General features: G+C 40.4%; 1 protein-coding gene across 6 annotated transcripts in view; it reads left to right on the top strand.

Annotated features, from left to right (window-relative positions):
• LOC149323545 (periostin-like) overlaps window positions 1–20,271 on the top strand; it is a 63,739-nt gene extending 43,468 nt beyond the window's left edge. Inside the window, exons 17-25 of one of the 6 annotated variants that reach the window (XM_089489162.1) lie at window positions 1,266–1,346; window positions 5,615–5,668; window positions 6,339–6,434; window positions 7,196–7,285; window positions 8,529–8,609; window positions 10,027–10,107; window positions 13,879–13,965; window positions 16,325–16,366; window positions 18,236–20,271. In XM_089489162.1, the coding sequence (XP_089345288.1) occupies window positions 1,266–1,346; window positions 5,615–5,668; window positions 6,339–6,434; window positions 7,196–7,285; window positions 8,529–8,609; window positions 10,027–10,107; window positions 13,879–13,965; window positions 16,325–16,366; window positions 18,236–18,312 (689 nt within the window). In that variant the 3' untranslated portion in view covers window positions 18,313–20,271. The remainder of the gene's footprint in view (window positions 1–1,265; window positions 1,347–5,614; window positions 5,669–6,338; window positions 6,435–7,195; window positions 7,286–8,528; window positions 8,610–10,026; window positions 10,108–13,878; window positions 13,966–16,324; window positions 16,367–18,235) is intronic. The other 5 variants (XM_089489163.1, XM_089489164.1, XM_089489165.1 and 2 more) reach the window with 5 other exon arrangements.
• Window positions 20,272–27,063: the final 6,792 nt, after the last annotated feature.

The raw sequence follows: 27,063 nt of genomic DNA on the forward strand, positions 1-27,063 counted from the left end.
ACTAACTGTAAGATAGGTTATTCAGGTTGGTGTCTTGATTTGTAACATGTAATATAGTCGGCCTGCCACATCTGTGGCTTTGACTTTTTCAGATGTAATTATTTGCAGATTTAATTGATGTGTTTCCTCTAGAAATCTCCAGGTCCTCCAGCTGGAAGTACACCATAGTCACCCTGGATCCAGGGATTCATAGAGAAAACACTTCTCTAATAATAATTAATAATAATAATTTGTTTTATTTATATACCGCTATGCCAAAGATCATAGCGGTGAACAGCAAGTAAGCTAATTAGCAAGTAAACTAAGCTAATCTCTAGGCATTTGTAGGTCCCCCAGTGTGGTGCTATGGACAACTGAGGCTTTTAAAATTAAAAAAAGTAAATTTGTATTTGCACTTTTTCCACTTTTATAGTCCTGTGCCCCTAACCTCAACAAATGTGGAGGGCCCACGCTACAATCACTGTGGTGGTGATACAATATATGTAAGACAGTATATGCATAGTATATGTATATATAAGATATACTGTATATACTCAACTATAAGTCGACCTCATGTATAAGTCGAGGGCAAATTTTGGGGCCAAAATTATGGCTTTTGCTGTGACCCATGGATAAGCCGAGGGTGGATAAGCCGAGGGTAAAATTTAAGGACACATAGCAAAGGATCTAAAGCAGCGATGTCCAAACTCTGGCCCTCTGGGTGTTTTGGACTTCAGCTCCCAGCGTCCCAGACTATCAGCCAAGGTGTCTCAGACTTGTGGGAACTGAAGTCCAAAACACCTAAAGGACCAGAGTTTGGACATCACTGATCTAAAGGATGAAGCAAAGCAAAGCAGTGTCAATGAACTTACAAAATCCCAGCAGACATAACTCTTTGCGCTTACTCTTAAGACTAGATGGATGAGAGAGTAAAAGGGGTCAGTGCTTCACATATTATACTCTTGCTTTTCAACAGGAGATGGTTCCTTCTTTTAAATAAGAGTTAAGATACTTTGACCCATGGATAAGTCGACTCAGTTTTTGGGGGGTCAATTTTTGACCTAAATTTCTAGACTTATACATGAGTATATACAGTATGTAAGATAGGGAAATATATCTGGGGATTATAGCTGGTATAATTGACAGTATATGTAAGACAGGGAAATATATCTGGGGATTATAGCTGATATATTTGACAGAAACAGTGAATTGTAGAGTTTTTTTTAAAAAAACTACATCCATGACTGCTGATCTGTACCTTCTTCCCTTTCTTCTTCTTCTTTCAGCCACTCGAATAGTTACTAAAGTTGTGGATCCAAAGATTAAAGTAATTGAGGGCAGCTTTGAGCCCATTGTTGGAAATGAAGGTAAAAATGGTTGACCTGATGAAGTAATAATAAGAATAGCAAACACGATGGAATTAACATTTAACTTAACTGCACCTGCAGTTTGTTATATGAGTAACTAATAGCTACCAGGTGTAAGAAATGTGGTAAAACAAATACAAGAAAGACCACAATTAAAGATGCTAGTGAAAAGCCTGACAAGAAATGTACTGATGTGTTGAGGGGGGCACCTCACTTTGGTGTTGAGATCTCCCTACCTCTAGTTCCCTGCCTTGTTGCTCTAAACTAAGCGCCAGGGTAAAAAAAATGCTGCGGCAATATATAGCAGGTCAAATACATGTATAACATATATCAAAATGTCCTGTTTTACATGTACCGTGGGCACCTGGTATCTGTTGGGACTTGGTTAAGGAAGTGGATAAGGAATCTGTGGATACAGAGGGCTGACTGTATTTCCTTTTAATTTCTTAGAGGTAGTCATATCAATGATTTGAAAGTCAAAGGGCATTATATCATTCATATCATAATTCCTGGGCCCCCTATGTTTTAAAGGGCATTGAATAACCACACAAACAGGGAGACTGCATTAGCCCCATCCTCCTTTCTCAGCATTTCTATCACCATCATCCTCTCATGATTAGAAGAAGACATTCCAAATGGGCATCCTTTTGCTATTTGGGGAGGTTCTCTGCAGTTTGGAGCACCAGAAAATCAGGGTCCCAAACTATGTGGACAGCCTTACGGTAGACAGGAGGATTTCTTCTTCATATCTGTTGCCGTCCGTGCTTTGATGGGCAGTAGACATCATGAAAATTTAGACCTGCCATGGGGTTTAGCATGCTGCCCTCCCCATGTTTTTAAAGAACACACTTTTAATGCCTGTAAAAGGATTGGGTTTAACTGGATGCCTTTGGCTCCAAAGGAACACTCTCAATGCCAGATCCTTACAGAGCTGGAGATGGTGCATAAACTTTAATAGAACCATTACTGGTTGCACCTCAGAATGTCTTTGTTGCAGAAGTCTTGACCAAAATAATGACTCATGTTCACTAATGGCTAGCTTATGGGTTAGAAAAACTAATCCCCAAGTAGATGCGAAACAAGCCCAGAACATAGTGAGTGCTGATCACTCCTTTTATGCAACCAATTTATCTCCAGCTGCCAGACTAGTAATTCAATCTATGGCTTCACCCCAAAATATGATTTGTGTTGGAAAGGCTTCTTAACGTTGCTCACCCTCCCACCACTGATGACTCGACAACAGTCCTTTTCAGAAGCCAGCTTCAGCTCCTCTTTACATGCCAATGATTGCAACAGTGGCTGGCCCAAAAGAACACTGGAGCATTCTTTAAACTGCCTCCCAAATGTGGGCAGATAACTTTGGTAACTTTGGCCAAGAAATGTGCTGGAAAGCCATGTTCTGATCATTAGTATTAAAAAAAGAGAGAGATGTCTTTTCTAAACTAGACTGGAAAAAACGTGTAATGGGACTCATGACAGATCCCTTTTCCTAGCTGGCTTGGACTCCTGTCACTTGCTTCCTTTTCCCTCAAGATCCCTCCCTGGGAAGCATACTTGAGCCTCAAGGGGATCGCTGTGTGGACCATTGGATGATATTATTATTATTATCATCATCATTATTATTATTACTATTATTATTTCTTACCTGCCTCTCCCCATGAATTGAGGAACAACAAATCAACAATTAACAACATCAGTTAAAACACATTAATTAAAACATGCAACAATTTAAAAGGACAAATAAGACATACACATTTTAAAACAGCCCACATTTAAAATTCACAATTTAAAATTGTCTGGATAGCTCAGCCAGAAGAGGCTGGTCTTTAATGCTCTTTTAAATTTGAACAGTCTATTCAGCTGTCGAATCTCATCTGGCAGGTCATTCCACAGTCTTGGGGTGGCTGAAGAAAAAGTCTGTGGCTAACAGTTGCCAACCTAGTCCTGGCTGACTGGAGTAAATGTCCACTAGAGGACCTGTATATACGGGGCAGATTATATGGGGGGAGATGATCCTATATCCTGGACCCAAACCATGTAGGGCTTTAAAGGTAACCCTTCGTACCTTGCCTGGAAACTAATTGACAGCCAGTGGAGTGATTTTAATACTGGTGTAATGTGATCACTCCTGGATATCCCAGTTATCAATCTGGCTGCCATGTTTTGAACTAACTGATGTTTCTGGACTGAAGTAGCCAATGTACAGAGCATTGCAAAAGTCCAGCCTTGAGGTTACCAGAGCATGCACTACCATCTTTAGGCCCTCCAGCTCTAGGTAGGGGCATAGCTGGTGTATCACCCTTATTGGATGTGTTGTTCAGTGGATTTGCTATGGTAAGTATGACCAGATTCAAAACTTAGCTGGAACAGCCGAACACAGTTGTAAGAAAGAATAAACAAGTATATGTTAGTTAATACACAATTAGATCAAAAATTAACCCCTGAACTAATTAATCACTCATGGGCCTGTTACAGACTGCTAAAATAAAGCTGCTTGGGGTCTCTTTGGAGGTATGCTATTTAAATAATGCATAGGTCCTAAGAGTCCGGAGGTCGCGCCAAAACCACACTCCATTCCTAAGCATAAGAGTGCAGCTTTGGTGCAGCTTCCAGATTTTTAGGATGCATGCATCATTTAAACAGCATACCTCCAAAGAGACCCGAAGCAGCTTTATTTTGGCAGTCTGTAACAAGCCACAGTTACCAAAATCCCTATTCAGATTTTCCTCCGGTTGTCTGTCCTATCTCTACTACAGTTTTTCCCTATATCTATGCCATCTTTCCCTTATATCTAGGCCATCAATTACCCATCTGTCAGAAACAAGCCTCAGTTTTGTATCCTTCCTCCCCCATTGCCCTCCCTTCACACCATTCCCTGAGCTGTGATTGTCTGGCACCATCCAGCTTGCCCAGCTGCTCTTTTCACAGGACCTCTTTAAAATGGTTTTAGCACTTGCTCTGCATTAATGCTATGTTCTACATTTTCAATATTCTATGTATTTTAAAAGAACCAGCATGGCGTAGTGGTTTGAGTGTTGGCCTATAACTCTGGAGAACTGGGTTTGATTCCTAACTCAGCCATGTGGGTGACCTTAAGCAAGTCACATACTCTCAGCCTCAAGAGAGGACAATGGCAAACCTCCTCTGAATAAATCTTGCCAAGGAAATCCCATGATAGTGTCACCTTAGGGTCACCATAAGTCAGAAATGACTTGAAGGCACACAATACACACACAAGTGTATTTTAAACACAAGTGTGTGCAGAACCACAGAACAGATCTTGCTACTAACATACATAAACAGATGAGCAAATGAAGAAAAATTAAGTGCCTTTAGAGTTCATTGAATTACATGTAATTGAGGAAGCAGACATAATGAAAGCTCATGCTACCAGCTTCTTTCTTTCAGTTAGTTTCAAAGGTGCTACAAGATCCATTTACATACTGATTTTGGCAGAAATGTTGAGCATGTACATAAGCCTGCAATCCTATACTTGTAAACACTGGCGAGATACAGACCGCCCCTTTCCCCAACGGATCGGAGCTTCAGCTGCCACAGCGGCAGCCCTGGAGGTCCCGATCCACCGCTTTTCCTGTCCTCGGGGAAGCGGCAAAATGCCGCTTCCCCACGGCCTGGAAAGGGGTGTCCTTGGGGCTTCATGCCCCAAGGACACCCTGACAGTGGCGGGGAAAGAGAGAAAGTGCCACTTGGCCCCTTTCTCTCTGTATCGCTGACACAGCCTTTTAAAGGCCATGCCAGTGATACGTGCAGGGGAAGGAGCTCCAAAACGGAGCTCCTTCTGGGGCCGCTGAAAGGGCACCACAAGCACCTTGCAGCGGCACCAGGACGTCATGTCCGCGCTGTGCTGTTTGGCTGTGGTGCGGCCGTGACGTCATAATGGCGGTGCCCGTGTAGACAGGGCGCCACCATTACAACACTGCAGTTACATGCTAGGGTTGTGGGGCGTCTGGAAAGGACGTCCCGAGGCAACCCTAGCATGTATCCAGGCTGGCGCTTTGCGCCGGTCTGGATACCGCCACTGGGAGATATTTCTGAGTATACCTGTGTACTGTATTATAAATCATTGCCACTGAATTTGGTGAGTCCTATACATGCTTATATTGAATCTATAGTACAGTACAGCTCCTGTATCCATAGGGGATCCATTATTATGTTTGATCTATGAAATCACTATAACTAACATTTTCTTTAAAGCTTAAACAGCCTAATTCATCCAAACTATGTTTTTTTATCATTGTTTATCACAGACATTAAAACAATAACAAGAGTAGTTGGCAGCACCATTCGAAAAGAGATTGAAGGTAAGTACAATGGAAAAGAAACTCATTTGAGTAATATCTGGCTGTGGACTGGTGCAAAGCATCAAATCCTACCCCCCTTTTAAGGCAGATTTCCACTTATATTTCTTAATGGAAATCTTAAAATAAATCCAAATTAGGGAAGTGTGGAAAAGGGAGAAATCAGACAACTAGGGAACAATGGCCAAGCAGTTCATGTAATAAGGGTTCTTGTTCTTCAATTGAGGTGGGAGAAAGGAAAGCCTCCTCCTGTACTTCTTACTAATGCTATTTCAGTTAGCAGTTGTCCTCTTTCTCTTAAGACCCCATGAGATGGCCTGGGCATATATATTCAGAAGGGCAACAGAATATTGCAAGAGCATCAGGAGCCACAAAACTGGGAAGTGGAAATAGAAAGAGTAGAACTCTGATCACCCACATTTTGCTAACAGATATCTTTACTCCTATTCATGCAGTGCCTGTAACATATACAGTGATATTGAACATCAAGAATTCAATGTATGGATCATTTGGCACCCCTGTGACATGATGATATTGCAACACGTTGAAAATGCCCTTGCTATCATTAGGCATTAATATTTAGCAGCTTTTCCTTCCCAGGTGTTTTGACCATTTCTCAGTGTGTTTGTCATATCTGTAACACAGTTTCCAATTTTGCAATAATGCTTTGCAGTGCCATCCATTACAAAGCTCACCAAAGTGGTTGAAGGGGAGCCAGAATTTAAGCTGGTCAGGGAAGGCGAAACTGTAACTAAAGTGATTCATGGAGGTGAATATATCTTGTGGGCGGGACATTACTAACCAGAATGACTTCTAAAAGATAGTTGATGGTTCTTTCCAAAGCTTAAGAGGGAAGTTCTGTTAGCTGCTGGATTTGCTTTCCGCATGTTTTATAATGATGTATTGCACCCCAATATTTCATTATTTAATGCATTGCTTTGAGTTTTTTTATTAATACTAGTAGACAAAACCAAATGCAATGTACTCCTTTTGCACTTTGCATGCTGAAACATTCCTGTCTCTTAATATTTTTGATTCCTGCCTCCTCAGTTGTTGCCATGAGATGAAATGTTGAAAAATAGTTTTGCAGCTCTTTCAGATTTTTCCAACATATTAAATACACTTCTGAAAATCTCAATCTCTGATACATTGAGAAACTCAATCTAGTTGCCATTGGCGTTGTGAACAAATTCTGAAAAGCAGCTACCATTCTTTCCAAAGACACAATCAATGTATAAAATAAAGCCTTAAAATTATTTAACAACAACAAAAAAAAAGTTCCATCACATTCATAGCTTGAGATTGTAAATACTTGGCCTTGGCAAAATTAGCATGCTTGGAAATGAAAATGGCATCATTTGCACTCTTCATTTAACAGTTGAGTGAAAACCTCAGTTCTAACAATTTCTAACATCTACCTTTTTGGCCCATGTTTTGAAATAAAGATCCCTTGGCTGCACAGAGAGATAACAAAACAATCCATTGAATTGTCCATTACTTTGTCTCTAACGTTTAAAAACGTTTTTATAGAGCCTAAAATTAAAAAATACACGAAAATAATTGATGGTCTTCCTGTGGAAGTGACTGAAAAAGAAGTGACAGAAGAAAGAATTATTCAAGGTAAACCATACTGAGAAAATGCACAGGCTTCAGTTTTACACCTGAAAGTGGGAAAGTACACACAGATTTAATACTTTTCCTATGGAGCCCACATTTGATTCTTGGCCACTTGAGATTAATTAACATCAGCAGAATAAAGCTGTCCATAGACTGATGATGCAACCTTAATTCCCAAGAAAAGGTCTTGCAAGAAGGAAGAAACCTTCAGTCATCAAGTTAAAATACTATGGAGAAAATGTATTCCTTCCTTCCTTTCTAAGGTCTAAATTCAGCTGTGAGTCCCAACTAGTTCATACCCACTGAATCAGTGGAATTTATATCAGTGTTAACTTATCAGTCAATGGGTCTAATTTAGCTGGGACCAGCAACTGGATTTAGGCCTAAATATGTATTTATCATTGCCATCTCATGCGCGTGTTGTTTGTTCTTTGCATAGGTGTTTACTATATACCATGTTCAAACCATATAACCACATCCTGATGATGCTGTGTGAAAATCAGCTTTCAGAGAGATGTGGTGATAAATTCTCTTTGAACAGCCACAGCACTTCACTTATTTCTTGCCACACATTTCTGTTCACCTTCACAAGCCTTACTGTTCTGTTTGTTGGTCTCTCTGGGTCTGCCCACACCAGCTGTTGAAGAAACCACTGCCTTGTAAGTGCCACTAAATAGAGCAAGTCTACTTACGGTAAAGGTATTCTCCATTGACAAGGTTGTCAAGTCATGTCTGACCATAGGGGGTGGTGCTCATCTCCATTACTAAGCCGAAGAGCCAGAGTTGTCAGAGACTACTCTGTGATCATGTGGCCAGCATGATTGCACAGAACGCTGTTTACCTTCCCACCAGAGTGGTACCTATTCATCTACTTGCATTTGCATGCTTTCGAACTGCTAGGTTGGCAGAAGCTGGGTTTTGCGATGGGAGCTCACCCCATCATGCAGCACTCGGGCCTCGAACTGCTAAACTGCCGATCTTGCAATACACAGAGTCAGCATCTTAACCACCTGAGCCACTGCATCCCACGGTGTCTTCTACCAGGGCCTTATTTCATGACTCTTGGTGACAATAAATTTGCTTCTGGGAAGAAGATTCTGTTAATTACAGCACAACCATGGAGATTGTAGGGAAGGAATCCTTAGGCTGCATCCACATGGCAGAAATGTGGGTTTCTGTAGTGTGGATGCAGCCTAAGAATAGGAATTTAATTTGAATATATCTGACTCACTCTTTTTCGCTTCAGGTCCTGAGCTGAAATATACCCGGATCACTACAGGTGGTGGGGCAGATACTGAGGAGACCCTGAAGAAATTGCTGGAAGAAGGTTAGTATTCATCTTATCAAGATTGCACTGAGGCAAACTCAAAGTATTAGAAGCAGCATTAAGCTACTGTACATGTCAAATGAATAGTGCATACACAACACAATTCTTGGATGCCTGGTGAGTTTGTAAGGATTTAGGTTTGAGCATATTGGTCATGGTAACGACATGCACAAGATTTCACAGGAATACAGTTGTGTTACAATGAATATTATGCAATTTGATTGTTGCTGTATGAATGTTGTATCCTAGGTAAATGTTATGACTATCTTAAAACTCAGATATGCTTGGGAATATTTCCAGTTATCTAAATATGATTGTCAGGATTCACTTGTATATATCCTAATTTCTAGGATATGATAAATAGGTAGGTATAGAATCATGGAATCATAGAATGATAGAGTTGGAAGAAACCCCAAGGACCATCCAGTCCAACCCCCTGCCATGCAGGAACTCTCAATCAAAGCATCCCCGACAGATGGCCATCCAGCCTTTGTTTAAAGACCACCAGGGAAGGAGACTCCACTACACTCCAAGGGAGTGTGTTCCACTGTCGAACAGCCCTTACTGTCAGGAGGTTCCTCCTAATGTTGAACTGGAATCTCTTTTCCTGTAGCTTGCATCCATTGCTCCGCGTCCTAGTCTCTGGAGCAGCAGAAAACAAGCTTGCTCCCTCCTCAATACGGCATCCCTTTAAGTAATTAAATGGGGCTATTATATCACCCCTTAACCTTCTCTTCTCCAGGCTAAACATCCCCAGCTCCAGGAAGGCTGGCAGATAGGCAGTTAGATATAGATATATTGATTTTCAGTCATTGCCAATGTTCATATGAAATAGTTAACATCTAGTGTTGATGCTCACATGCTCTGCTGTCAGGCTTCATGTCAGAGGTATCCAAGGTGGGCTGCAATTACTGTTAGGTTATTGTCTTAAACACTATGTTTCTCAGTAATTCTTTAATTCTTAATCAACTAAAACAGTCAATATATATTGTATTCCAGCAACACATGGCAGTCATTGTTTTCTTTTACTGAAATCAACCAGATGTTTGACATGATGCTTATTACTTTAAGAAATGGAGCCCTGGTGGCGCAGTGGTTAAATGCCTGTACTGCAGCCATTCACTCAAAACCACAAGGTTGCGAGTTCAAGACCAGCAAAAGGGCCCAAGCTCGACTCAGGCTTGCATCCTTCTGAGGTCGCTAAAATGAGTACCCAGACTGTTGGGGGCAAATTAGCTTACTTGCTAATTAGCTTACTTGCTGTTCACCGCTATGATCTTTGGAATAGCGGTATATAAATAAAAACAAATTAAATGTGTGATATAATTATAAATTATGCTTGTTAAATGTGCTGCAATTAAAACTTGTAAGTGTCCAACATAAATCAATGTCATGCCATAAACGTGTGTCCTATCAGAGGTTACCAAGGTGACCAAACTCATTGAAGGTGATGGTCATTTACTTGAAGATGAAGAAATCAAAAGACTCCTCCAGGGAGGTTAGTGAGTGCAAGGCAACTAACCTTGTTGCGATGAGCTCATGAGGACTGGCAAGAACTTTCTTAACTTTTTAAAGACTGATTTCATTGAACAAAACCATGTGGACCAAAAACAAATATGTATGAAATACAGACCTTTGTGGATCCTGTTTACCAACATTGGAGAAAAAATTTAAAATGCGTGAGTACGCTCAGTCTTTAAACAGTTTCAAATGAGCAATGAAGATTGCATTTCCTATACAAATATTCTCTAATGAACATTGAACTTCAAGAAATCCATACAAAGTATTGAGAAAATATCCAGATCTTTTACATAATTCATTAAGAACAAATGTTCATTGCTCATAAATTAACACAGGCATGTTTAGCATTCTTCTTTGGGAATATCTGCAGATTCTATGCATTAAACCTTACCTTCATACAGTATACTCACCATTAGACTGCATGATGCATGTTTATGCAAACTTGTTTCAGGTTATAATCAGGAGAAGCTTCCAAACTCAATCCTGTCAAATTGAAAAAATATTATGATAGTACTGTCATAATGATTACCTTTATTGCAATATTATTACAATTATTACAATAAATGTGTTTCCATCATACTCTAGCGCCATTTATTTACCAAAACCTTATCACTGAAACAGTTCTCAGGACATCCATGGCAGTAGCAAATGCCATTAGCAGATATGATATACTGTAGCAATATCATGAAAAGTGTTATTTGGAGCAGAGATTGGGTGCAAATAAGAAATATTGATGGGACTGGAGAATGGTATTTATATGTGGCATCATAAAAACATATGTACAAAGGCAGACTGTATGGCAGTTGCAAGTGTTGACAGGTGGGAAAAAGGCCTTTCAGTTGGCTTCCAGCTCAAAAGCCTGCTTAAAAAAAGATCTGCTGTAATGATCATTCATAGGATGTCATTATCCTTACACCAGTGTATTCTGCTTTGTACCCAGTGCCATGTTTGTAATGGGAGGATTCACTAGCTGCTGGGTTGCCAGTTATGCTAGTCAACAGCATCTCAGTATAATAAATCACATTGGCAGGATACAGACCACCAATATGGGGCGGCCTGCAGCCGCCCCTTAACGCCACATATTGGGGCCAGGGCAGCCACAACGGCAGCCCAGAGGCCCCAATCTGACACTTTTCAGGACCAGGGAGAAGCGGCAAAATGCTGCTCATCCCTGGTCCCGAAAAGGGGTGTCCTTGGGGCTTCATGCCCCAGGACACCCTAGGAGCTGCCTGGGAGCCACTGGCAGGAGAGAAAGGGGCCGCTCAGCCCCTTTCCTCCGGCTTCGTTCCCATAGCCGTTTGGTGGCTGCGGGAATGAAGCGTTCCCCAGGAAGGAGCTCTGTTTCAGAGCTCCTTCCAGCGCCGCTGAAAGGGTGCCACAAGCGCCCTGCAGTGGCGTGAGCATGTCATGGCTGCACCACGCCGTTTGGATGCAATGCAGCCATCGCATCAAAATGGCAGCACACATGTGAACCGCCATTTTGACGTACGGAGTATGTGCTCGGGTTAGGGAGCATCTGTAAAGGAGGCTCCGAGGCAACCCTAGCACCTACTTGGTACGTGCTAAAAGGCCCATCTGGGGATGGCCAATATCATATCAGTGGAGTACACAGTATTGCCAAGAATGGTGTTCTATATCTTTATTGTAATACTAAGTACCACTTTTGAAAATGTAACACCTGTGAGATTTATCTTTTATCAATTCATCTGGAGTGTCCTTGCTTGGTCTATAGATTAAAACTATCTGGCACACATAAAGAGAGGAAGAAAAACCAAATTCAGATATAGTTCTTTGTGAGTTTTTTGGGCTATGTGGCCATGTTCTAGGACAGTTTCTTCCTGACGTTTTGCTAGCATCTGTGGCTGGCATCTTCAGCCAGATGAATATCTGAAAAAAATTCAGATATTTTTTAAAGTTTACCATAGCCTTGACTTGTAAACCCCAAGATACAGATGTTATTCTTGCCTCAAACCAAGTCAGTCCACATCACTTTAGTTTTTCTTATGATTAACTAAGTGATAAATTTGGACGCCAGCAAAGTAAATTATGGCCAGCTGGCTCTTCGTTGGATCAGATCTTGAAATCAGGAAAATTTTGCCTGCATAAGAGCAATATCGCCCCGTAGTGTTATAGCGACACATTCATCCCACAATTGCCTCAGCCTTATCGCACAATGCCATTGCTCTTTTGTTGTTCTCCCATGGCAGATCATTTTGAAAGCATTTATTGCATTTTGTTTGTGAAAAAGCAACAATGTGGACAAAACAGTTTTTGCAGAAGATAGTATTTTTTGCAAAAGACCATTTTCTGTGTAACAGCAAGGGCTTTTTCATTGTAAAAAGTCATGAAATGTGGAACAAAGAATCACTGAAAAATTCACAATTATTTTTGTGATCTCAGGTCAGCAAGAAAAAAAGTTTGCATACAATAATGAAATAAGTGATTTTCACACCTAATAATAGAACACTCGGTAATTACAGCTACTGCCATATATATCAAAAGATTATAAAATGAGCCAGTGAATTCTTCTTCTTCTGTTTCTTATTCTTTGGCTTTTCTAGGCTGGTGTAATGAATTGTAAGTTCTTCAAATACAGCTCCTTGTTTTTCCCCAGTTGTTGATTCAGCATGTATTCGTTCCTTTCTTTTGTGTAGCAAAGTTTGCATCAGCACTAGGGCTCTTCCTACAGATTTTGAAATATGGTTAGGTGAGGTGGTCCCATGGTTTGAAGGGCAAATTTTCTCCCTCTGAATTTTAATTTTTTTTTCACCTTAGAATAATAATATTGTTCTGAAAAGTCCTATTTCACTGATGCGCTGATGGACTATTATGCTAAAAAAAACATAGAAGATGATAGTTGTTGCACCAATATATCTCAGAGTTAAAAAGAACCCATCTTCATGGTAAAATTAAATGTAGCTTCTGGTGCTGGAAATCTCTCTCTCTCACACACACACATACACGAACTTAGTCCTGGAGAAAAGGAAAAAATATCTAGATTTTTAAAAATTAAAACAAGAATTACAGCACAAATACCGCAAGCTCCTGACACATTGACACTGTCTGGAGGAGCCCTTTGTTTTTAAGTTTTGTGAAAGCTTATCCTTGACCAACTGAATCAGTTTAGCACTTGCATCTGCCTTGGATTACCAAGTTGTTTACTCTGTTGTTTACTCTGTTGTTTAGCTTTTGGTAATACTTATTTCAGGCTCAGTGAATCAGTAGAGCAATTGCATTGCCTTTGTTGCTGATGCTTAGTTTTCTTATTTTACTTTTGTCTCTTCCAGCCCCTTTGCCACAGGCTCCCTGATAACTGGCTATCGCCACACACATAATATACCATTATTTGGATATGGCAATAATCATAGTGTTAACTCCCTGGCATTTTGGACATCTTCCAGATGTTTCCTCTTTTCCAACTAAAAACACTCCAAGGCCATGAAGGACAATCCTTCCCTTGCCTAAAGCAACATAACCAGGACTTTGCAAATTGTGACACATACAGTAACTCTGAAGTAGTGGTGATTTGAATCTACAAAGATTCATGCCTCCTTGTACATTTTGGAGAACATGGCAGGGGTTGACACTACAGTACATCTTTGCTAGCCCCATCACAGATGCTACTTCTTAAAATGTAGCTTCTCCCACCCATAGTTGCTTAATATGTGGCAAGCCAAGCCTGGATCATTTCTCTGTCAAAAATGCTATCTGCATCTTAACCGATGATTGTTTTTAATGCTTATCTTAGCTGGATCTGAGTACACCAAGGTTACTAAAGTAATTGAGAGAGAGCCAAAGGTTGTCGAGACAGAAATAAAGAAAATTCATCTGGAAGGTTAGTTCTGTGGAACCAGCCTCATATTCAATGGTTGTTGTAGAATGTAGATGGAGATTTATGATTATGCTTGGAAAAATTTTAAGGCCTTTTGTTAAAGCCCCTTGCTATAATTTCCTGCCTAATTGCTAAGCCAGTTTGAAAAATCTGTGTTCTCTTCACTAGGTAGAGGCAACAATGCTTATTATTTTATAACTGATTTACTTGGTTGATCATGACCAACATGAACATTTCAATGACAATTTCAGTCCCAATGCAAACAATGAATGCAGGCTGGTCACTTAATTCCTTCTTGTCTCATTTCTATGGCATAAAATGTCAACTGCTTTCCATGGATTCTGTTTTCTTTCTTGGATTAAAGCCATTTTCTAGAATGACAAAATTTGAAGTTCGGAGAGGCCGAGTTGTACACTTCACCCCCAGGCCTTCTAAAAAGAAACCGGAGGGAAGGTCTGAAGAAAAGCCATAAGTGAATTTGACTTTAAGTGACAATCGTTCACATGGTTGGAAATCTTGACTACACAGATTGTAACCATGTTCAGTCAAGTACAGTTGCATTTTCCCTGCAGACCTTTCTGGTCAGGGCAGGTTGATCTTGGATGGAAGGGCAGGCCCATCACATGCATCCTTGCAAGACCTCGACTTCTCGGAAAATATAATTGAATTGAGCTTGTTGAACATAGCATGGGAACATTATATTGAAGATTTATGGCACAACTAAAGTATGTGATCTTTTTAAAGCAAATCTCACTTGGTCTGGATCCATAATGTCAGTGTTATGGATCGCACTGCTTGTGTAAAATCACCTGTTCAAATATATAGGTGTTGTTATAAATTCAAACAAACTAGGACTATTGTAGCTGATAGACAACGCAATTCCACAGTGCATTCACATATTTAAAGTTTTACAAAAGAAAAAGCTATGTACGGTGACATTTTAAACTACATTTCCATTCATAAAATTCTGATTGTCATCCTGTTCAGCAGTTAGGAGATCATCACCTGGAAGAATGATCTCATAACTGCAAGGGATTCATGTTTACAGTTATGAATGACTGAACATGACCTGCAAAATGTATTTTTGCAGCGTGGCAGCTCCCTAACCAAAGTGTTTCCAAGGCACTGGTGATGAAAATGTTGGGAAAATACATTTGCAGCACTCTTCCAGTGATAGAGCACCTTGGAAAAAGCAGTTGTGGCAGGACCCCAATGGGTCTCTCCAGCAAGTGCCCCATGCTCCCATGACTGGAAGAACACTGCAGATGTCATTTCCCAATGCCCCAATCTCCAGTGAACAGAAACCCTTCAGTCAGGGCTTGGCCAAGCTGTTCATCGTAGTTACATTAACAACGTCTAATCTCAACCTGTATTTTTGGCATCAACCTATTATTTTCAGACTTCTACCACTACAGTAGTCTGATGATACAATGTGTATGGTGCAACTAGTTCATGCACCCATTCTACTCTTTGCAATAATTTAAAAGTATAGATTGCATTTCATTGATCAGATTTATTTTTTCAAATAAGGACCTGTGCTGAAATCATAGATATAAATAAATATAATAATAATATATATTATTCTTTTATATGCTGTTTTAATATTGTAATTATTTAATTCTGTTTTAAAGTAACATTTTTCTATGTTTCTAATTGTACTGTTTTAAGCTTGTAAGCTGCTCTGAGTCCCAGTTTTGGGGAAAGGGTGGGATGATGATGATGATAATAATAATAATAATAATAATAATACAATGTGATTTAAAACTACTTACCAGTTGTTGGATAGTGATGATATACCCTTAGCTCTCCACTTTCTAGAACTCTGGCCAGAACTGTTGAAAAAACTGATCAACCTGTGCCATGTAACTCTGTGTGTATGTGTGTGTGTGTGTGTATTTCTGTTTCTCGTACTAATAGTAAATCACTTTGCCAGATAGTAAATCCATTTGCTAAATGAAAAGGGAAATAGTTACAAGTCATGCTTCACAGTTAAGGTTAGATGAGTGCTCCTCTGACCAGCATGAACACAGAATCATAGAATGAGATAGTTGGAACAGGATTCATGGGCCATTAATTCCATCAAGTAATATTTTTGAATTGTGCTTCTTATTAGCTAACTCAGGTACACATGCATCATAGCTGATGAATTAGAACTAGCGAAATATATATAGTTACCTCCTCGGTGTCCTAAAAAGTCAACATAATTAAAAAGTAATTTAAGTTCAAAATCAGCAAAACTAAAACTAATAATTTAACTTTAAAAAGTAATTGAAATCCCAAATGTTTTGGAGACAGCTCATTGTCTGTATCAAATGCTCATGATGAATGGTGTATGATTTGCAAACCTTTTTGTTTTTTAAAGAAACACCTGTAAGAAGAGTGCAAACATCCAGAAGGACACAAGGTAAGAAGCAGGGCTGTAATATTTATACCTGTAAAGAACTGTTTTATTTACTTGCTTGCTTGCTTACTTACTTATTCTTTTATTGTTTTAATTAGAGTATTTACATCCCACTCTTTAGCCACAAAGGCGCTCAGGGCATTTTACAGATTGCTATTTTGACAATTCCCTTCCCTCAGGCTTAGAGTCATACTAGCGAGATCCCGCAGGAAAAGGGGATTTAAACAAGAGTTAGATTAAATTTGAATTTAAACAGAACCCACAAATTTGGGAAGTTTATCACACCAAATTTCTGCTAAAGTGAAACACCGCGAAGTTAAACTGTCGTTAAAGCGGAGAAAAATGCCACCTTTACTTTTGGAATTTCCCAAAAGTAAAAAGGTGCCATTTTTCTCTGGTTTAACTTCAGTTTAACTTCTCGTTATTTAACGTTAACAGTGACATCATGTGATAAACTTTGGGGATTTCCGGGTTTTCTCTAATTTAACTCTCATTTAAATCTCGTTTTCCCATAGGATCTCGCTAGTGTGATAAACTCCTAAAAAGACATGACACAAAAGGAGGAGGGAATGGCAGCGGGAAAGGGGATCAAGTCCTGCAGATACTGCTGGTTCTTCTCTCCTTCTGAGACCAGGGAGATGACATTAAAATGGAGGGAGGGACTTTCATCTGCCTCTAGGGCTAGGCAAGATGGAGCTGTGCCTGCCTCTCTTTTTCTCCATCCAAGGCCAGGATTGTAGTAGTTAAGTTGGAGGAAAGGCTTTTCATTTTCCTTTGGCGCTAGGCATGGTGGAGCTGTGCCTGACTCTTCTTCTCTCCCTCCAAGGCCAGGATGGTAGCAATTAAGATGGACAGAGGGTGTTTAATCTTCCCCTGGGACTAGGCATGGTGGAGCTGTGCTTGCCTCTCCTTCTCTCCCTCTGAGGCCAGGGTGGAAGCAGTTAAGATGGAGGAAGGGCCTTTCATCTTCCTCTGGGGCTAAGTGTGGTAGAGCTGTATCTCCTTCTTCTCTCCCTCTGAGGCCAAGGTGGTAGCAATGAAGAGGGAGGGAGTGCCTTCATCTGCTTCTGGGCCTGCCTCTTCTCCCCTCTACTCTTTCCAGCATCCCCCACATTGGCCCCTGCATCCCCAAACTTTCTCTTTCCCTTGTTTATTGATTCTCCCACAGAACTATACATAAGAGAAAGGTAGCTAAGGGCCTGAACAGACAGGCCAAAATAAAGCTGCTTTGGGCCACTTTGGAAGTATGCTATTTAAATGGCACATGCATCCTAAGAGGCCAGAAGCTGTGCCAAAGCCGTGCTCCAGTCCTAAGGACTAGAGCGTGGCTTTGGTGCAGCTTCTGGCCTCTTAGGATGCATGCATCATTTAAACAGCATACCTCCAAAGTGGCCCGAAGCAGCTTTATTTTGGCCTGTCTGTTCAGGCCTTAAATTTCTTTTTCATGTGCATACTAGTAAGAAAAGATTGTGGTTAGGGTTCAGGTTTTTCATAGCAAATCATTTGATGAGGAGGAAGATGGTGATTTGTTTTTTGTTTGGTGCATTTGTACATTTTTTTTAAATCATGCTCTTCTATACATCAGGAGCACTAGTGGTGCAATGGTTAAATGCCTGTACTGCAGCCACAAGGTTGTGCAAGGTCCACTCAGCCTTCATAGGTTGGTAAAATGAATACCCAGCGTGTTGGGGGCAATTGGCTTACAGAATGTAAAACTGCTTAGAGGGTGCTGAGTTCACTGATAAGTGGTATAGAGATGTAAATGTTATTGCTATTGCTATTCCAATAGTTATAAGGAGCAAAGAGAGATTAAAATATTTCATTTAACTAAGTACATTTTTAACGTTCATACTTTTGGGTTGTGTCAAACAGGATCGCCGCGGAGAAGAACACGGCTCGTCCGTCCTGCTGCAAAAAAGCAGCCTCCAAACAAAGAATCTAAGAATTGAAACTTTGGGGAAAATATGGAAACAACAGCAAAAAGTCACAGGGAAAGGTTTTGTTCCACCAAGGAAAACATTTATTGAATCATATGGTTTCATTAACAATTGGGCATATCATCCACTACTCCATACAATCACATGGGACTACATACGATAGAAACCACTTCCTGAAAGTATGCCTAATGAGCAGGGATTAACTCTGAATGTATCAATTGTTTTTATTACTCAGAACAATATAAATTAAGTTATAATCCCATCTGGAAGTAAATACATTTTTAAAGTGATACCATGTAAACTATGTAAACCTAGCACTTTTAGATCATCAGAATCCTTTCAAGACTATCTTTTTAGGACATATTTATGGGTCATTATGATGCAGACAGCATTATCTATAATATTCGGAATGAGTATTAAAGCACAGGATCTTTGTTTTCATCACTGCATAAAACTATTTTGCCAGTGAACCTGCTAAATTATCCTGCTTTTATTCTTCAAAAATTACCCAAATGCCAATGTTAGGGCTGTTTTTAGATTGGTTACAGGATACCTTAGGTTCGAAATTAAAACACACACACTAGAAACATTGGCCCACATCTGGCAGATGGAAGTACTCTTTGCCACAGAAAAGGAGTGCCCTTTAGTCATGATAAGTGCTTGTGTTTATCTGTTAAAGGATAAAGGATGGCAGGAGATTGCTTGAACTTAATCTTTGCATAAATTCAGTAGTATATGTGTAGGGATGCTGCATGTGGGCTCTTTCTTCATGTTTTTGGATGTAAGTGAATCAGCCCAGAAGAATCATCTGAATACAGAAAGCATTTATAGACGGTGATGGATAGACCATACCACTTTGCTTAGAAGAGGCTTCATTTTGTATTGCTACATGTACCATTCATCAGCTGGGAAGGGCATTGCACATTTAGGATCATTGTTTTTCTTTAAATGTAGAAAAATGCTAGCTGGATCCTGACCCTGCATGTATTTTTTAAAATTGTTTTGGCTGAGAAAAACTGACTGAATGTTTCCCTTCCCAACTGAAGCAAGGTTCATGTAATTTCTATTTCTGTACCTGTTAACTACAAAACCAGAAAATAGTAATTTGTTCTTTTAGCCTATACAGTATCTCATTTGTAGTTGCAGCTATTGCAGACACATTGAATCAATGGAAGCTTGCTAAGTCAACATGTATGTACGTTTTATTGATTCACTGAGTCTACTCTAGTTTAAGGGTTTAGGCCATAGATTTCCATAGAAATTGACTTTTAAAAGTACTTATGGTTTACACCGCTGTCCCTGCCTGAAATTATAAATCAGCTAGACTGACCTACAAACAGACGATCTGAAGAAGCTGAATTCAAAAGGGATAAGTGCTGCTCACTTTAGTGGAACTAAATCAGATTAACTCAAACAATTTTGGCTTGACCAGTTTTTGGATTTGATTCTCTGGGTGAAGCTCTCTGATTTATGAAATATGTATTGAAATCAACTGAAGTTCTGTAACTACAAATATATGCAACCCCACTTGATCTAATGGGTCCTCATTAATGAACTAGTACATTAAATAATCTGATCGATCTAAAAATTGAAAATTTATCTCCAATATTTCATTTTTGTACAAAAGACAATCAGAATGATTATGAAATGTTACTTTCCTCATGGGCCAATGAAATGAATGCAAAATTATTTCTCTTGAAAAGAATTTGGAATTGGTCTGGAATATTTTGTATCAGAAATGCTTTGCTATTTTCCATTATTAATGTGGGTATGTTTGTAAATTGTCATTTTTATAACTTGTTTATTTGCTTCTGCCATATTTCTCTGACAACTATACAAGAATCTTTGTGAAGGGAATAGCATACTTTTGTCAAAGAGCCTTAATTCTACAGTGTTTTGTCAAAATGAATTCAGGATGTGCCTTTATATTTCTATTTTGAAACAAATATTCATTAAAAATTGGCTAAATAATGTTGCTGTTGTTTACTTATAATATCCAGTTGATAATGTACAAATCCCCAGACTAATATTTAATTGAAAAACAAACCGTGGCTGACATCCTAAGTTTCCCTTATTTGTGCTTATGTCCTTTTTGGGTACTGCAAGGGTTAGCATTTCCTTCCTCCCTCCTTCCCCAGTCCACTTCCCAACAGAATAGCCTCTGAAGCCCTCCTGCATAGCATTTCTGTGCTTTCTAGAGGGCAGGCAGTATCACACAGGAGCATCTGGCTATGTCCACATAGAATTATAGAAGCATAGAGTTAGAAGATACCTCAGGGGCCATCCAGTCCAACCCCCTGACATACAGGAAGACACGATCAAATCACTCCCAATAGATGATCATTCAGCCTCCAAAGAAGGAGACTCCACTACATTCCAAGGAAGCATCTTCCCCTCTCAAACTGCTCTTACCATCAGGAAGAACATCCTTATTTTGAGGTGGAATCACTTTTCCTGTAGTTTGAATCCATTACTCATGGCATACCCCATGTGTACGGACGGGTGCACGCCAAGGTGGTGCCTAGGCGGCAGAAGTAGGGCTCAGAGCATGTGCACACTCCACCCTAGTTCAGCCCTAGTTTGCCTGCAGGCCGGCACAAAGTGCCGGTCTGTACAGGCTCTCAAACATCATTTTTTATTGTCACTTAATGTACTGTCCATAAAAGCATTGTAAAGTCAAGGTCTAGAGAAAAAGAAGGAAGGAAGGAAGGAAGGAAGGAAGGAAGGAAGGAAGGAAGGAATTACTATGCACGCATCTAGACCATATTGTGTGTCACTTCCAAGTTCTGGTGTAATTTTGGCAAATGCTACCAAAATTCACCCTAAATGCAAAATATCCATGTTATGTCAAAAACAGGTTTGTGAGCTTGGCTGTAAATAGCCATGATTTTGCATAGGATTTACACATGACATGTTAACACTCAGACATGTTAACAAGTGATTTATTTCACATAGCACTGCTGGTAACATTCTTTTTTAACCGCTTTGGGAAGCTCCAATGTGATCATGGCCCAGCTCTCTTTGGGATTAGGCCACTGGTTTCTACTATTCTGCTTGGAAAAATTGCTGAAGAGAGAACCGCCACTGAAAAGTCATTCTTCGTGGGTAGCTATTTCAGAGCAACTATAGTTAAAATTCACCATATAAAGATAGCACGAACAGGAGAAGCATGTTTTGGGGAAACAAACATGGCAACACTTCTACTTCAGTTCTTGGGGAACTACAGTTCAGTCTTCTAGAAGAACCTTCTGATATATATTTGGGACAATTTAGGGTTTGGTTACAGATCAGAATATGCTCAGTTTCCTCCAACTAGGAGTACAGCTAGCTTTAAACAACTGCTCCTTTTTATAAACTTGTTGAGCCTCACTTTATTTAATTCTTAAAACAGATTTCTGGCAGAAGTGTTAATGTTGACATTCAGTCATACCTCATGACATTTTTCACTTGTTTATGTAAACAGTTTCACTGAGGGGGAAAGCTGGTCAGATGTCAGATCTTTGAAGCTCTTGGCCTCCTCCTTGGAGGTGGGCATTCCAAATTGTAGTTGTTGGAATATGACTCTGATCAAGTAAACTTTCTTTGTAAGGAAGAGATGGTGGAGAGAGAGCTAGATGGCTCAAAATAGGGAAAGCTCTCAATAAAATTCAAACAGAAGGCAAAGTCAATACAGGAAGTTGCAAACTGGATATGTAAAACTGAGAGGTTTCATTTGTATTGTTTTTCTTAAGACCCTTTACCTTTGTCATCATAATATGAAGAGCAATGACTGCAATGCATGCCTATTTTTAATATTCCAGGCAGAAATTCATCAGAAGGTGAAGGAGAGGTAGTATAGATGTGGAAGCAACCGTGATCTGCAGAAGAGTAGTATGGGATGCATACCATTCCCTTGCAGCTTCCTAATCCCTTCTACCTTGAGCATCCCTTTCCATATTTAGATATGTGGAGAGACAGTGGCGATCTTTGGGATCTGAGGTTTTCTGGACAGAAAGACTTTTTGACAGAATTTGGCTAAGGCGCGGAGACTGTGATTATGCAGCTGAACATGGATTTTTAACATGTTAAAAGCATTTTAGTGTAGTTTCCTCAAAGCTGAAAGCAAAATTCAAAATGAAACACAATTATCACAGAAAAACGGCTTTCATTCCACATGGCAATGTGTTTCTGTTATCTCAGTGCTAAATAAGATGGCCACCACCAAGAATCATAGTAATAATAACTTTATTACGGCCAATTGGCCAGCACGGAAGAATCATAGTGACAGAGTTCCATCATCATAGTTATGTCTGATAATACCACCCTGAAAAAGCTACCATTTCACCCTGGCAGCACCCTAACCATGTGTCATACCCAGCCTGGAGACATGCCAGCTGATGACTCAGAAGAGGAGAGAAAGGGGTATGAACCTGACCCTCAGCTTGGTCCTTTCTGCAGAGGCTGCTGCCAAAGAGGACAGTCAGGAGACTGGCATCCAGGCAGCAGAGTCTCCTGCCAACATGGGCATGGAGGAGGAGGAGGAGGCCAACTTACAGGTACCTCCTTACAGCCAGTGTAGGGCAGAAAGGGTGGGGCTCCATTGATCTCAGAAGCTTTATATGAAACACCAAACAATTAAGGAGCAGCTGCACTAGGAAGTGCTGCAGATAAAAGCCTGGGAAGAATGCCAGAACCTTTGTCAGCATCTTCCACTGTCGATCAGCTCTTACTGTCAGGAGGTTCCTCCAAATGTTTAGGTGGAATCTCTTTTCCTGTAGTTTGCATCAAATGCTCCAGGTCCTAGTCTCTGGAGCAGCAGAAAACAAGATTGCTCCCTCCTCAATATGAGACCCTGTCAAATAATTAAACAGGGCTATCATATCACCTATTAACCTTCTCTTCTCCAGACTGAACATACCCAGCTCCCTAAGTTGCTCCTCACAAGGCATGGTTTCCAGAGCCTTTTTAGGACTGAGTTTTCTTCAACCAGAAGTTAAAATTAACTGGAATGCAAAACTAAATTCAACAGATTGAATAAGAATAGGATTGTATTAGATTCTGGGGAGGTGATACACTTGATTTTTGCCTCAAAACTAAAAGATGGCATAGCCTGCTAGTACTGAATCTTTCTGGGCCTACCTCCTAAAGAGTCAATACACAACACCATTCACTGGAGTGAAATATTTACATAGTACTTGAGTGTGACAGACATATATTGGGTCCTTGTGTGTACAAGCAATGGTAGTTATAGAAATATGACATGACCACCATCCTTAGCAAATTGTGATGGTATTTCCTCAGTGTAATGAAGGCATCTGCTAGAAATATACATACAACAGTAAACATTTTAATATGGTGCCCCTAAGTAAGATATTTTTTTAAAAAATAAGACATTAAGCAATGTACTGGGAGAAGTTGGTATTCTGAACTGAACCTCATTTAGTGATTGAGCATCAACCCTGTAACAAAAGTTTCTTACCAAAAAATGAAAGTCTTCCACTTACTACAATAGGTGTTGTTTAATTAGAATTCCCATACATTCCAGTTCAACATTTGGGGACATTTTGGAATAGCAGAAATGAAAAGAAAGCGCTGTCCTATGACAGCCCTTTTTATTTTATTTTAAGTGTGTGCATGTACTTGAAACAACAAATGTTCCAAAATGTTACCATTTATATATTTGTAAACAAACAGAAGAGGAATATGAGACCCTTAAAAAAAAAGTAATATAACACCATTTTTAAAAATACACATCTATAAAGCTTTAGCACATGCAAGAAAACTTGCACTCCAAATGTAAATCCACAAGATGTATCTTACATTGCTCATGGTAATATACATATTGCCACCTCACCTCAAGGAGCACATGCCAGGTCCTTCATGTTGGGAAACTACCAGTGGACTACCTTCTGTAGCCAAGGGTCTGTAGGGGAATTTTATTATGTTGTTATTAGTCCAAATATTGCAAGAGGGGGGCTGGCTACAAGAGCCCACCGAGATCGTCTCCCGATATGTATACGGAGTAGACCAGGGGATCCCACTAAATAGAGCTGAGACAGACTTTTAGAATTAATAACCAATTTATTTATAAGGGGAAAAGCACATACGATTCACTAGCATACACACACACATACAAGGCTCAGGAAAAGCATAGGTTAGCATGGAATAGGATTTTAGGCATCACTGGGGTGATACGTACCAGAATGTAGACTCCCTCCAGGAATCCAAATGGAATATGATGAGGATGGCATGAGGCTCAGCCATGGAATGACTGGCCAGGAGCCAGGAGCCAGGTCAGGGTTCAAGGGGACAGAGCTTCCCCCTGAAATCCAGACTGGCCCAGTGAACAAGCAAATCTGGGAGTATTTATAGGCAAAATCTTGCTTCTGGCAAAGGTGCTTGATGGTGAGAACAAAGGTGTTGAATTACTTGCTTTTCACCTGGATGTCCCTGTCTGATTGTCTTAGTGGTCTTAAGCTGCTCGGACAACAGACCCTGGGGAGGGGGTAAGAGCCTCAGGCAAGGCAAACATTTGCTCTTCCTGGTCATATGATAATCCTCTTATGCGACTCTCTAGATATGATGATGTGGGTGCCCCTCAGGGGTGTATGTACATGTCCTCATGTCTTGCTGGCAATGGTGGACAGGCTATTAGAGTTCATCTAGGGGTCATTAAGGGTTATCATTTATACCAAAATATATATGGAGCAGCATGGGTAACACTTCCACTGGTAGTCACTGACAAGAAGTCTCCAGGACTGATCCTGAAAGGCTGTGGCACATTTTTGTACACTCCTGGAAGTGTGGGGAAGCCCTTTCCTATGTTCAGTTATTTGCAACATGCAGTAAAAACTGCTGATCACAAGTGAGACCAGTGAAATTTAATTGGTTATGACATTGCCTCCAAATGTCACAGATGAAAACTGAGACACGTGTGGCCAAGCAACACCAATGTGCAGTCAAGATGGCAAATGTTATTAATTACAAAGAATACACAAGCCAGGAGAGGCTGCAGCAGTATGATTTTGTTTGAAAAAGGCAAGATTCTGCCCTTACCCGCCTCTCCCCCTTGCAGAGTTAATTGGTACTACTTTTGCAATTTTAACTCAGTTTGCATCAGCTAAAGCAAGCCAAGAACAAAAGGGAAAAGTGGGAGGAGAAAAGGGAAACTGGGACATTTAAAAAGCTGCTGAAAAAGCGGACTGACTGAGGATTAACCAGACCTGTCCCTGCCAGGAGCTTTATCGTATTTGAAAAGAAAGATGAGAGGCCATGAGACAAAAGAAGCTTTTTACTTATCTTTCCGCCCGTGAAGCACTTCCACTCTACGGCTGAGCAAGATGATTATAAATGCATGCCTTTTGTGCTGTGGGAAAAATCAATTTGGCAAAAGCCACGTGTTTATGATCGACCCTCTAGATGGAGAGTGGAAGTACTATGCAGGAAAGTAAACATGAAGACGCTTCGGTTTTGCTGCCTCTTGTCTTTCCTTTATAAGTAAATAAATAATAAATAAAACTTATTTGTATCCCGCTTTTCTGTGACGAGACAATCAAAGCGGCTCACAACACATTAAAATCCACATTTACAATATTGTGTCTGAAATTCCCCCTCTTAAAACAGGATTAAACATGTTACAATTGAAATATCTATTAAAACAGAATTAAATATATATATATATATATATATAACAAAGACAGAGCGGTGGGCTAATACATGATGCGGGGGGCAGTCATTCTGTGGCTGGGCACTTTTATTCAGGAAAGGCCTGCTGGAAGAGATCCATCTTGACAGCTTTTTTAAATGAGATAAGGCCCCACACCAGAAAAGTTAGATGGCATGTTACGGATGACCAGGATGAAGAAAGTGCAATGATCCTGGGGCTACTGGTTTGGTTGCCTCTTCTTATGACCCAGCATTCTACAGACTGCCCTACTTCTGGGCAATTACTGCTCCTGGAAGCTTCAACCACTTTCTAAATAGGTCACAAGGTTTCTCTGTACTGCATAAGATAAAAAAAAATACTTCTTAGTTGACTTTTAGACATTGTGGGAGGGGGTGTTATGTTGCATTTGGGCATTTTTGGAATTTAGGATCTTAGTAGTTTAAAACCATTAGAACTGGTCCTACTGTCTGGGACAACAGGGAACAGGCTTATCGGCTCTTCATTGTGATAGCCGTTGAGGTATTTAATAATAATAATAATAATAATAATAGGATTTATTTATATGCTGCCCAATCACTGAGAATCCGGGCGGCTTACAACAGAGGGGATAATAGATGGTTCCCTGCCCTCAGGCTCCCAATCTAAAAAGACACAACACAAAAGGAGAAGGGAATGGTGGGGGGGGAGGGGGGAGGTGATCAGGTCCCGCATTCTTCTCTCCCTCTGAGGCCTGGATCAAGGCAGATGGACCAGAGGGAGGGCTCTTTTTCTTAATCGAGGCCAGGCCCGTCCTTTCACTCCCTCTAAGGCCAGAAGATGACAGCTGGAAGGAGGGAGGGGAGGGCTCTTCTTCTTCAGGCCCAATGGTGTTGGGCCTGTCCTTTCACTCCCTCTAAGGCCAGAAGATGACAATTGGAAGGAGGGAGGGGAGGGCTCTTCTTCTTCAGGCCCAATGGTGTTGGGCCTGTCCTTTCACTCCCTCTAAGGCCAGAAGATGACAGTTGGAAAGAGGGAGGGGAGGGCTCTTCCTCTTCAGGCCCAATGGCATTGGGCCTGTCCTTTCACTCCTTCTCAGGCCAGAAGATGACAATTGGAAGGAGGGAGGGGAGTGCAGTCAT

This window comes from Sceloporus occidentalis, unplaced genomic scaffold (assembly GCF_023333645.1).
Source record: "Sceloporus occidentalis isolate IW3139 unplaced genomic scaffold, rSceOcc1.0.p SCAF_1, whole genome shotgun sequence".
NCBI lineage: Eukaryota > Metazoa > Chordata > Lepidosauria > Squamata > Phrynosomatidae > Sceloporus > Sceloporus occidentalis.